At 42.2% G+C, this 12601-nt stretch overlaps 1 protein-coding gene across 1 annotated transcript in view; it reads left to right on the forward strand.

Annotated features, from left to right (window-relative positions):
- Positions 1 to 11587, forward strand: part of hhipl2 (HHIP-like 2) — an 18444-nt gene extending 6857 nt beyond the window's left edge. The window contains exons 4-9 of the mRNA XM_024279287.2: positions 1638 to 1969; positions 2057 to 2183; positions 2773 to 2918; positions 2998 to 3079; positions 8865 to 8947; positions 10644 to 11587. Coding sequence (XP_024135055.1) covers positions 1638 to 1969; positions 2057 to 2183; positions 2773 to 2918; positions 2998 to 3079; positions 8865 to 8947; positions 10644 to 11167 — 1294 coding nt within the window. The 3' untranslated portion in view covers positions 11168 to 11587. The remainder of the gene's footprint in view (positions 1 to 1637; positions 1970 to 2056; positions 2184 to 2772; positions 2919 to 2997; positions 3080 to 8864; positions 8948 to 10643) is intronic.
- The last annotated feature ends 1014 nt before the right edge of the window (positions 11588 to 12601 follow it).

Raw genomic sequence — 12601 nt, forward strand, 5'->3', positions numbered from 1 at the left:
CCGTTCATTTACGTTTCTTCACAAATTTATTTTTCAGTCACGTGACTCCTCCAGTTCATCAAAAAAACTCAGACAACTCAAGATGCTTCTACGAAAATTTTGCTTCCAAAGGTGTGAGGGAATTTCCCAGGAGGGGAGCTCACACACTCACAGCGAACCTGCATGGAGAAATGGCATCAGCTGTCTCAGAAACGGCTCGGAAATACCCTGATCATCAGGGAGGATAGTTATCATCCAGAGCAGGTTTTTATTAGGAATGAAACCAACAAATTCTGGATAGAGATGACCTCTCTTATTCAACCCAGGAGGAAGCAAGTACTTTTCTAAGGCACAGAAACAAAGTGACAGTCCTCTTTATGTTGAGCAATACTCCAATGTTCTTTAATAAATGTCTGTAAAGAATGATCAGAAGTGTTTTTCATGAGAATGCATAGGTAACGGACATTCTTCCGCCGCGGGGGGTGAGATGGAGACCGGGGGTCCTCCATATTTGCGGATTTTGTGGAGGTCTCCTGTCCAAAAGCCCTGCGAACAAGGGGGGAACACTACATTTTCATATGATTGGGTTTGTCAATTGCAGTGTTTTATTGTGAAAAATTGGTTATATTTTGAAAATTGACCGTAAAGTGTGTCTTGGTGTAACTTCCTGCTAGGATTGACTCATGGCTCACTCAAAAAATAGACCAGACACCGAAACAACTCTGTCCTAGCCGGCCACAGAAGACCGCGGTGCTTCACGTCAAACTAACTACACCATAGGTTAACAAGGGCGCCGAATGGAAGCAGCCTCTGTTTCGTGTCGTTTCGCTTCTGTGTGCGGTGTAAACCTGGCAGTAGTCACATCCACCTGTACAGGATTGATCCATATGGGTACATTTGACTGAGGCTAATCACAAATGTGTGCAACTTACATTTTTCTTATAAATATACCAGGATTACCGCACTTTCACCTTTCATTGTCATGACATCCCTTAAGGTGGTTGCACAAGCCTTAAAGAAACTGTAAGACACACTTTAAAGACCCACTCCAATGGAAATGGAATTTATGGTGTTTTTAACATGTTTGTGTAGCATTTCCCTAAAATTAAGATGAAGCTTAATTTATATCTTTATTCGCTGTGGCGACTTCGAAAGGGATAAGATGAAAGTGAAGAAGAAGATTCATTGTGAAACAGGAGCAGACAAAAAAACCCCACAAATTTTAAAAGATCGTATTTGTGACAAACTACTACTGCTCCGCTCCATTCTGATGGATCCACTTGCAGACAAATAGATCCATGAACGTCTTTGTTTTCCTCATCTGAGCTGGAATCTGGATTAAACTGTACAGCTGGATAGCTCAGATATTGCTCACTGTTTTTGTTGTACTGCTAATGCTAAGTTGGGGGCGCGAGTGGCTGAAAACTAGCAGGAGAACGTTGAAACAAAGGGTTGATGGGATTTGAGCATAGACTTACACTGTGTAATGGTTCTGCCCAAAAGTGAGAGGCGAATTTCTGATGATCTCCTGTTGCTCTGCAAACATGTTTGTTTCTGATGTCACTTGTTTACAATATTACATTTTGCTTGTTTCCCCCTGATTTTCCTTCATTCAACTATTTGCAGACGAAACCTCATAGTTTCCTTTTGCCCTCCAGGAGTGCACTGTTGGGAAAAGTTCTCCGTGTGGATGTGGACAGAAGAACCCCCGCTGGTAGGCGGTATGAAATCCCTCCTGACAACCCCTTCCTTGACGATCCGACCGCCCGGCCAGAGGTGTTTGCTTTCGGGGTCCGGAACATGTGGCGCTGTTCCGTGGACAGAGGGGATCCAGTGAGCCGGTACGGCAGGGGTCGGATCTTCTGCGGAGACGTCGGTCAAAACCGCTACGAGGAGATCGATATCATTGTAAAGGGGGGGAACTATGGATGGAGGGCCAAAGAGGGGTTTGAGTGCTATGACATCAAACTGTGCCATAACTCCTCCTTGAGTAAGTGTTTTTTTTTCTATTCACGCCACCCATGATCCTCCCACCACATATCTTTAATACCGACCACCATGGTTCTGCTTCTTTCAGATGACATCCCTCCTATATTTGCCTACAGTCATCATATTGGGAAGTCTGTGACGGGAGGGTATGTGTACAGAGGCTGTGAATCTCCCAACCTCAATGGCCTGTACATTTTTGGGGACTTTATGAGTGGGTAAGTTAATCAGCCATTTTTGCCCCCTCAACACATTCTCACCCACCAACACATCACATATTGATGTTTGGTTAAGGTCCCTTCTGCGTTACTTTTTGACATTTTGGGCGTCCCTTTTGACGTGAAGTCAAGGGTCTTCAACCCTCGGTACAAGATGAGCACTGGTCCTTAGAACGCGTCTGGTACTGGTACCTTAACCCAGTACCGGGACCCTAACCTTAAGCCGGCACTGGTTTGGGCCTGGTACCGCACCCAGTACCGCGTCTGGTAGCGGTTCGGATCCGATACCACATCTGGTCCAGTGTCAGGTTGGGGTTATGGTACTGGTACCTGGCTTGGGTACCGGTGCACTAAGCATCACGATACTGGACTGGTTATGATTCGTGGCCCAGAAGTTGTGGACCCGTGATTTATTGGGAACAGCCAGTACGGTAAAACACAACGACTTGGGGACACCCAAAACGTCAAAAAAATTACTCTAACCATATGTCAAAATGTGACGAGTTGGGACTGAGAATGTGTTGCCTCTGTTCTTACCAGAAGGCTATTAGAATTTTGTGCTTAAAGTAAAGTTCTGAACCGGTCTCAGGCGAATCATGGCACTGGAGGAAGATAAACACTCTGGAACTTGGAGGGAGAGGAGGATCTGTATGGGCGACACCATCACCTGCTCCTTTCCTGGACTCATCAATCACTACCACAAGTACATCATCTCCTTTGCTGAGGATGAAGCAGGTTCTATTTGACCCCCACTGCCTATGCCTCCATCCCTCTGTGTGTGAGTGGAGAGCAGTAAAGTTTTTCTGGTTTTCAGGGGAGCTGTATTTTTTGGCCACATCGTACCCTAGCGCCATGTCGCCCTCAGGGACTGTGTTCAAGTTTGTGGACCCCTCCAGGTAAAGGACCAGACGGAGCACATGCACTTATTATGTTTACTGAACAGGAATCAATAACCAAAGGCTGCTGTATGGGCTTTAGCATGGGTGGAACCAAACAAAGGTATTTGAAGGTATTGAGATTCAAAAGATTTGCACCGCTTTGACACTTCACTCTGAGTCTCTTCCAACTGTAGGCTGGCGGACATGCGCTAGTATTGAGTAGTGAGAGACCAGTGTGAACACCATCAACAAGTCCACAAGTTATTGAGCGTCCATTCAAGAACTCGTGCGTAGAGCCTTCTTGAACATACAAAACTTCCCCGTTGTGAACGTAGCCAAATAATCACAGAAGTTCTAACAAGCAGAAAAGCTGCTTCTAGAATCTTTTAAATATCACTGTAGTAAGAACAAATGGAAAACCAAGGATACCACTCAGAAGGAGGCACAGGTAGTTAAAAAAAGTAATAAACTTGATGTCAGGGGAAGAAGCTTGACTGAAACCTCCACAACAACCAGCAGCAGAAGGTCCTCCAGGATGGTTGAAATGGAACTCTGTGATGAGAACAGGGTCCATAGGGAAAGACTAACAATGGCTTCTCAGGACCAAAACCCTCCCTCCTATGTCTAGACCAGTGGCTCTGAGTGTACAATGGAACCTGAACACATGCTGCCAAGAAATCTCTGTCTTCTCCTTAGCCAAATGTAGTCTGGGGAGGCTTAGGTAACTGAGAATCTTAGACAAAAAATCTAGCAAAACAGTGAGAAAACAATGTAACCCAGAGAAAGATAAAGTCTTTAACAAAGGAATGTTGGACGGTGGGTACTAGGACATGAGATGAAGCAGTCTAGCAGGTTGTTGAGAGGAAGCTGTAATGTATTCCTGCACATCAGACTTCAAGGATGACCACAAAAATGTTAAATGGCGTATACTCATGTATCACTTTTCTACCTTGCTTCAAGGTCTCAAGAGTTACAGTTCATTCACCCACACATTAACACAGCAATGGCGGCTCTGCTGCTGAACACTAGTGCAAACCCATAACCACCAGGAGCAATGTGAGGTTCAGTGTCTTGCCTAAGGAAACTTTGACACACGGGTGGGCAAAAACTGAACCAGCAATACTGTGATCAGAGGTTGACTGCTTTACCTCTGCACCACAGGCATCCCACAACCATAACCACAGCCACAGTACCTTGCATTGTAGGATGGCAGTGGAAATTAAAGCTCCCTTGGAACGTAGTGTGTAAACTTTCTGCAAGACAGCTGGAAGAAACAGATCTGTTAGTAAGAGACCACCAGACCTCACCCTGAAGATTCACAAATGCAGCTGTCAACCAAGCTCCAATTAGTGCAATGATCTCTGGAATGGGAATCACAGGAGTCATCTCCACTCTAACGATACAGAGCATCTACCTTGTTTCATGGATGATATGAAAAAGGAAAACCAGAACATCTTGGCAAGGATTAAGCCTCCTGGCAGTACCCAAAATTCTTTTGGTCAGTGTACACCAGTAATGAATGTTCAGTGCCAACAAGGCAATGACACCATTTCTCCTTGGCTGGCTCAGTAAACAGGAGTTTGCTGACATGGAACACCACAGGTCAGCTCAGTAGCAGACGGTCTAAGGAAAAGAAGGTAAAGGGATGCATTGTATTATCAACCACTGACCTTTGGGATAGGACAGTGTCCACACTTTGGATGGATGCAACAACAACTTCAACAATACATGAGTTAGGGTTGTCAAAGCTACATTCTGGACTTGTTGATGAATACCCCCGGCCTCCAGGAGAACTGGTTCCAGAGGTGAATTGACAGTGCTGTCAAGCAGTTTAAAGAGGGTAAAGAGATAGTTTTAAGTTTATTGAAAACTTTAAATACTTTGATGGAACTTTGGAAAAACCGGATGCACTTCTTCAACTTTATTGAGTGTAATTTGATCCTCGGAGAACTTTGAGAACATGACAACCTCAAAGATAAAATCACTACCTTATGCAAGTGTATTTGAAAATATGATTACTGAGCCAAGGGATGTCCATTATTACAGGAAGATTGTGATGATAAGAAGTAAGTCTTGAGGTCAAGTTGTGTTTATACTGGTTTGGTGACTGCAGTACATGGTTTGTGTGATCATCTATGACCTGGACTGACATTGGAGGCTGAGATCTTTGCCATTCATGGATTACCTGTTTGTCAGTTGGAATTGGAATCCATCCAAGGAGCTCTACATAGTTGGGAGTAATGGTGTGCTCCCACCAAATGTGATTTGTCGAGTTGGTCGCCTCTCTTTCAACCCACGTTTGCAGCCAGACGTCTGTTCAAAAATGTGTACAGAAACTTGACATTCCAGACTCGTGTGGGAGGAGCTACTGCCAAGTAGTTCTCAGTCTCATCACTACATGGAAGCATCGACTGTATATCTCATTAACAATGCAAAAACACAGATTAGGCTGAGTTGAGGTTTATTTATTTTGAAGAGCTCGAAAAAAGCATCGGTAAGCACGTCTCCATGTCTGGGTTCATGAGATCATTCAGAAACTTTCCCAGTACGATGAAGTTCACCAGGAGCGTGCAGCAGGTTTATTAGTTCAGACAGGAATGAGGCACAGATAAAAGTCCACAAAGGTACGGTAGAGATTAGAGGTCAATCACAAACATGGAAGCATCCATGAAGAAACTAGAGGTGTAAAAGTCCAGACGAGGGTCAGGGTAGGCGGCAGGCAAACAGAGAATAAGCAGGATCAGAAAAAAGAAGATCAGGTCCAGATAGAAACACTCGTTAATGCAGGCAGGGTGGCCCAAACAATACTTTGCATTGACTGAGGCTCTGTGTGCTCCTGAAGAAACTGGTGGGTGATTGTCAGATTGCAGTCAGGTGAGTTAGTACTCTGGTAATTGCTTCTGGTGGTCACCGATGCTCAAAACGTGGGACTTCTGATTGTGTGCCTATACATTGATTTGACATTAAAACTGGATGCCCCTGATGTGTGAATTGGTGTGAACACAGCTCAAGAATGCATAGCTTGCCTCACACATGCCTTTCTAATGCATGTTGAACCTCCCCCTTAACTCTTCCATCTTAATGTCAGATGCAAAGGCATTTGAGGAGCCTCAGAGGAACAGCTGTATGAAAGCTTCTTATGAATGCGTCATCTTAGACTATAACTCATCTGCCACCATCTGACTCACATTTAGATGAAACAGCACAAAGCATGTGTACAAACACAAGTTCCTGGCCTGAATCCAGTAACCAGCAATACAAGTGACTGTTGTTCAGCTATGTGTTCTGTGCAGGTCATTTTCTCAGCGGTTCTGATGGACACAAACACAGCTGTGAGTTCTGGCTGTAGATACAAACAGAAAAGTGAACTTTTTTGTTCGTTTGCACAGTATTTGTCTGGGTTTAGATGTGGAGCCGTTTAGGTGAACTGATAGTGTTCCTACGATCTGTCCTGTGTAAATCTATCAACACTGTGACTGTGTTTGATGTTGTCTTCTTCACAGTCACAAATGAGCTTCAGGAAATTCAAACTCTGTTGTTCACCTTGGCGTATCCCTTCAGTGGTCACCAGAACTGATTCGGACATTTGGTTTGCCAGAGGCTCTTCCTTACACTTTATCTGGCCTGGGGACCTGCATATCTGGCCTGGGAGACCCAGACTTGCCTAAGGACCCACACTGGATTAACTTCTTCGCACCTCCTGGGAAACAAACCCTGTTTTCTCATACGCCAGTCCTTCATGGATGCAGCCAATCAAGCCATCCAGCCGCTTTCAGGAAATTCAAACAAAAAAGTTTTTCCAAATAAGAATCATATAAAGAATGATCAACATTTTTAAACCGTATTATTCTGGTCGACCTTTGATGACAAGTTTGGTTACCACCTTGCCCACCTATGCGTCAAAGCGCCCTGGGCAAGACACTGAACCCCACATTGGCGGTTACAGGGTAGTACCAGTGTAGTGCCTTGGTCACATGCACAGGTAAGGACATTGACTTTTACTGGTGCTACAGGTTTTTGGGAAGTCTGGACCTGTACAGGGTCGTAGAGAGGAGTGGCCACATCTTCATGAGAATACACGTGTGTCTTGAAGTTCCCTTGAGGAACAGTCAGGCTGCATACATGGAATGTGTAAGGAGTGCACACCTTTCTTGTGCAATGGTGAATGGTGTATACTTGTATGGCACTTTATACTTTCCTAAAGCGTTTGGCGGAGTTTAAAAAGATGAAAAATGTGTACAACCTCCCTGTGTCTCACCTACTACACCCTTAACCATTAAAATATGCATGAACATTTTCACACTCAGGGCTTGTGGAGTGGTCTGTGGAGTATGGATGGGTTGGTAAAATCAATTAATTGATCTGAATTGATCTAAGCTTAATAGATCAATAATCCACCCATAAAAGTAGAGATCAATCTAATGCATAATGCTGAAGTCCACTAGCTTGATGTATAATGTATAATGGGATTTCCAATAGGACGGCTAATGCTAACGCTTGGTCGACTTAAACAAACATTGCTGACTAAATGAACATCTTTATAAACTGCACAGACACGAATTTTTCAAACTCTTTTAAGACAATGTTTTTAAAGTAAGAATTTGTGGTCAAAACAACATTTTTTGCTCATTTTTTCTTCTTCCTCTGGAATAAGAATAATGTTATAGTGCGATCGCCACCTAGTGGCCAAAGTAAAACGTCCTCCAGGAGAGGCCGAACAATTGTTGGAGCTTCTCCGTTTGAGAATCCATGTAACACTGTATGATATTAACTATCTCATTAAAATTTCACTAATACATTTTACTGTATGTGAATTGTGTCAGATATTTATTAATGTTTTTCGAAACAAATGTGTCAAAAAGTGTAAACCATGTAAACTCAAATTTGAATTGAATTGAATTGAGGGGATCGAAAGAATTGGAAAAAATCTGAACCAAATTGATCCAGACTCTGGTAAATTGAATCGAATAGATTCTGGAAGTTAATGGTAATATCCAGTCTATCCATAGCTTTGATATTTTGTGTGCACCACCTGAGTGTCTCATACAGATTTGCCTGCAGACAGCCTATAAAGAATAAAGCATGACCGCCATCAGCGTGTAAATGGATGAATGGGACTTTAGGTAAAAATTAAACCAAGGTAGAAAAACACTGAATAAGTATACACACCATTCACCATTCCTCTGCAATCATCATTTGATTCATTTATTTGGACCTGCATCTGATCAACCCTTCTAAAAAACTCCTCTGTTCACTTTCAGATGTTTCTCATTAAGGCAGGGTGATGAAAAGAGGGCTCCCAAACAGCCTCCAGATGCCACTGTAACACCCTTAAGCAAGATAATAAAAAAGTGCACGACAAAATAAGAGCACATTTTTACAGTTAAAGTTATTGCATTTACAAAACAGCTATGACATCTTCTGGTTCTTATGTTTTTACGTCCGACAGGGAAACTCAATAGTAATCTTTGGAGCCTTTTTGCTGAAAATGTGTTCCTTTATTGTTCCACAGCAGATGCTGCTCTACTTCTGACGGTAGTATTCCTGCAGATTTATTGCACGCCAACGTGATGCATTCATACGCTCAAAATGATCTTGAAGACAGCAGATTATTAACTGTTACAGGCTTAAGCCTCAGTTTAGAATCCCAACGTTTAGCGCCTCAAGAAAATGATGACTGACAGATCCAATCATGGCTCAACTCAAGTTTAATCATTATTAATCACCTTCCTTTTCCTACACAGAACATGGAATTATTATTATTTTTTACCAATATAAAAACTCAATTTTTCATCTTCTCTAGGAGAGCCCCTCCAGGGAAATGCAAGCAGAAGCCTCTGCCGGTGAAAGTGAGGGGCAAGAAGTTCCCTTTTTCCCCCAAGGAAGGTGAGGCCCTGTGTGTTCTGTTTTAACACCTTCTACATGAATATTTGGAGTTTTTTAGTGAACATGAAATGTGAGTGAAGCCATTGCATAATAATTCTGGGAAAACTTGTGCTAAACCTATCAATGAAAAATCTATGTACAGACATGTAAACACAGTTTGGGCCTCTACGTTTAAAACTCTCGTGTTCACACGTAGCTTTGAAAGTTTCTACAACTGTCTTTTAGGCTCTATGTACAAAAAACACATTAAAAGTTAAACCAGGTTGAACTTTGATCAATTGGGGACTCAAATTTGCTACAGATGGTGTCCCTTTTAATTCATGGAAGTTCCAACTGTTAGATAGATATATGTAGATAGATATATTTATTTCTTTATCTGTCATTGTCTCAGGTACAATGAAATTAAAAGGTGTTTCCTGGTCAGTGCAACACTCACACTTTAAACCAACTCATGGTAAAAAAAAAGCTTACTACTAAAATAATAAATAAGTGCTGGTAAGTAAAGCCTGGAAATGTAAACAATTTAAAATAAAAAAAACAGGATACTCAATAGGTGTAAAAAACAGAGAAAAGTAATAATAAAAACAATAAATATGAGAAAACATCCACTTTGTCTCAATTTACAGGAAGAGCTCCAGTTTAATGCTATTTGCCACATTTAACAGGTTTATTGCAGTGGAGCTGTCTGCTATGAGAAATCCAAAGAGAAAACTAACTATTATTTTGTTTTGTGATGGGGACCGACATGAATTTTCCACAATAACGAGCATCGGCGTTGTTTAAAAATTGCGGAAGCTCCCCGGTTCTTCCCGAAAGTCCCACCCCCTGATGTCGTGGAAGCCGAGCTCTTCAGAATGGACAGACACGCCCACACCTGTGTAGATTCGACCTGAAATCCAGCTGGATCAAACTTCTCCCCAAAAAATGTTCTATTATTTTTTTCCAAACACAATAAAAAAAATTTAGGAGGAAAAAAAAAAGCTGAAAAAAAACAGAATTCCAAGAAAAATTTTAAACAGACAACAGTGATCTTAGGAGAGAAATCCTTATGTTTCGGCTGACACGGATTGCTCACCATTCGCACAAAAAATAGACCAGACAACAAAACGATCACTGCATGGCGCGAGTCGGTCACTGGGGACAGCGGGATTTTGGGTCTGGTGTGAACTACAACACAGGTTAACAAGGGAAGCCTCCGTTCCGCCCTGCTACGCAGTGCTTCCGCGCGTGGTCTGAACCCGGTGTAAGATTTCCGAGATTTGCACTGCTTTGCCGCTTTGCACCAAGCCTAAACCAACTGTAGGTGGCAGACAAACGCTAGTAGACAGTAGAAACAGAAAAAGAAGAAGAAGCCCTTCCCTGCTTGTCTAGTGTGAACAACATGGGCTAAACACGCATTCAAGAAAGCATGTCACATTCCAGTGTGATTGTATCATGAGACTCAAGATAAACTTAATTTTGATTTGAGTTTTTTTTATATCTGGAAAATAGTTTAAAAAAAAAATAATAATATGTCCTCTTCTTACAAGCCAAACATCAGGGAACCATTATAGCTATATCTTACTAATTTTCCTTAAATTTAAATCTTTTCTATGATAAAGATTCTGTTTTTGTAGCAAATCTGTGGTTTTAAACCTGTTTGAAACAGTAGAAAGCAGTTCAAGGATGTAAATTCCTGACATCTGTGCTATTACAGTGACTCTGTTGAAGACGGACGAGAAGCCCACACGACCCCCACCCAGACACTTCAAACTGACCACCAAACCCCCAGCGACACGGGGCCAGCTCATACCGGCGCCCACGACGGGCGGCGCCACAACAGGGGCTGCCCAGCCTAGAAGCAAGGCACCGAAGGTGGAGGAGAAGAAGAAGAAGAAAGCATCCAAACCGTGGAACAGGGACAAACTCCGAAACAAGAAACTCAAAAACCCACCGAGGAAGACAGACCCCATGAAGAAGAGCTTTAAGGAACCCCTTCGGATGGATACTGGGGGGGTCAGAGCTACGAACCAAGCTGTTACACGCAGTTCAAACAGCACCAAAGGACCTAAAACTCAGACAATACACTCCAAAGGTAATAAGAAGAAGAAGGCGAAAACCAGTCAGAGGAATAATAAGGAAAAGACTGACGCTGTCGCCCCCCAAGAGAAAAACACGGAAAAGATGAAGAAAAATAAACCAGCTCAAGAAAAAATCCAGAAAACTAGAGGAACTCTTTAACCTTCATCTTTCTGATTCCAGAGAAACTGAACTTTATCTGTCTTAAAGTCAGCGGGCAGAACCAGCCCCCCCGATGCCTGGTTCCAAATTCAGCACATTGATCTCCTCATCAGATTTCAGCTGCAGGAAAAAAAAAGAATCTTTCTGGGCATCTCCCGAAATACTGAGCTGGTCTTCTATAAAACAAAGCATGCATGTGCTGCATGCACTTATGCATTTAATTACACACTTTCCTGTGAGCTTATTCCTGTCATAAAGTCATTTGCTGCATGTCTGTATTTAGCCGTGAGGTCTATCTTTGCTCACAAAGCCCTCGAGATGTTGAGCTGCTCTAATTTTACACTCCATCAAAGTGTTCAAAATAAACATCCAAACTGTCTGAGCGCCTCTGTAATTACGCAGCCCCGACCATAGCCCTCCCCCCGCCGGCTGTGGCCTGCAGCGCACGTCCACCTGAAAAACTCGCCCAGTTCAGTTATGTCACAGGTTTAAGGGGGTTTAACCCCTTAATGCCTGAATTTATTTCTAGCTATGAAAAAATAATTTATATTTTTGCTTTTATTTAGATGCTACATTTAAGTAATGTTGGAACTGAAGTGGTTGGCCAAACAACAGGCATTTAGGGATCAATTCAAAATGTTTTGGAACTAAGAAGTTTTAAAATCCTTTGATAAAATCAGCAACAATATCTTTACATCATTTTTTATAAATAGAATATATTAATCGTGATGCTTTAGTTGATTTGGTCATTTCTGGCCTCAGCATTGTTTGTTTTAGATGCAAAAGTCAAACTTTGTCTACAATATTTCAACATGCAGAATATTTCTGGCAGATTTTCTTAAAATCAACATTTTTGTTCACTCTTTCACAAAATAAGTTTCTGTCGATTTTAAGCAAAGATGCACTTTACACTTCTCACTGCAGACATGAGGAGAGTGAGTACAAGTGCAGCGCTTGCATCTTTGTTGAGTCACATCGGTAGGCACCCTGCAGACTGGCCTTTCACGAGATGGTGATGAAAATGCTCAGGTCCGGCCCTGGGCTGCATGGCGCCCTAGGCAAAAAGGGATTTTGGCCCTTAACAGGTAAGGAGGGGTGCGGCAATGAGCAAAGCTGTTGATTACGTCAAACATTTGAGTTATTTTATTTATGTTTTTAACTACATTTTTTATTTATACATGAATTGAGTTGTGTGTCAAAAAAAAAAATGTATAATAGGGATTTGGCGTCCCCTACAAGAGATGATGTTCTAGACCACACGTGTTAAAGTCAAGTGCCAGGGGCCGATCCGGCCCTCCAGGTAATTATAATCGGCCCTCCAGATCATTTTATGTTATTGTTATTGAGATGTTGTCTTGAATTATTTCTAACTGATAGAATTTTGACACAGTATAGATTTTATTGAGGGTAAAATATTGGAATTTCTTTAAGATT

This window comes from Oryzias melastigma, linkage group LG22 (assembly GCF_002922805.2).
Source record: "Oryzias melastigma strain HK-1 linkage group LG22, ASM292280v2, whole genome shotgun sequence".
NCBI classification, from domain to species: domain Eukaryota; kingdom Metazoa; phylum Chordata; class Actinopteri; order Beloniformes; family Adrianichthyidae; genus Oryzias; species Oryzias melastigma.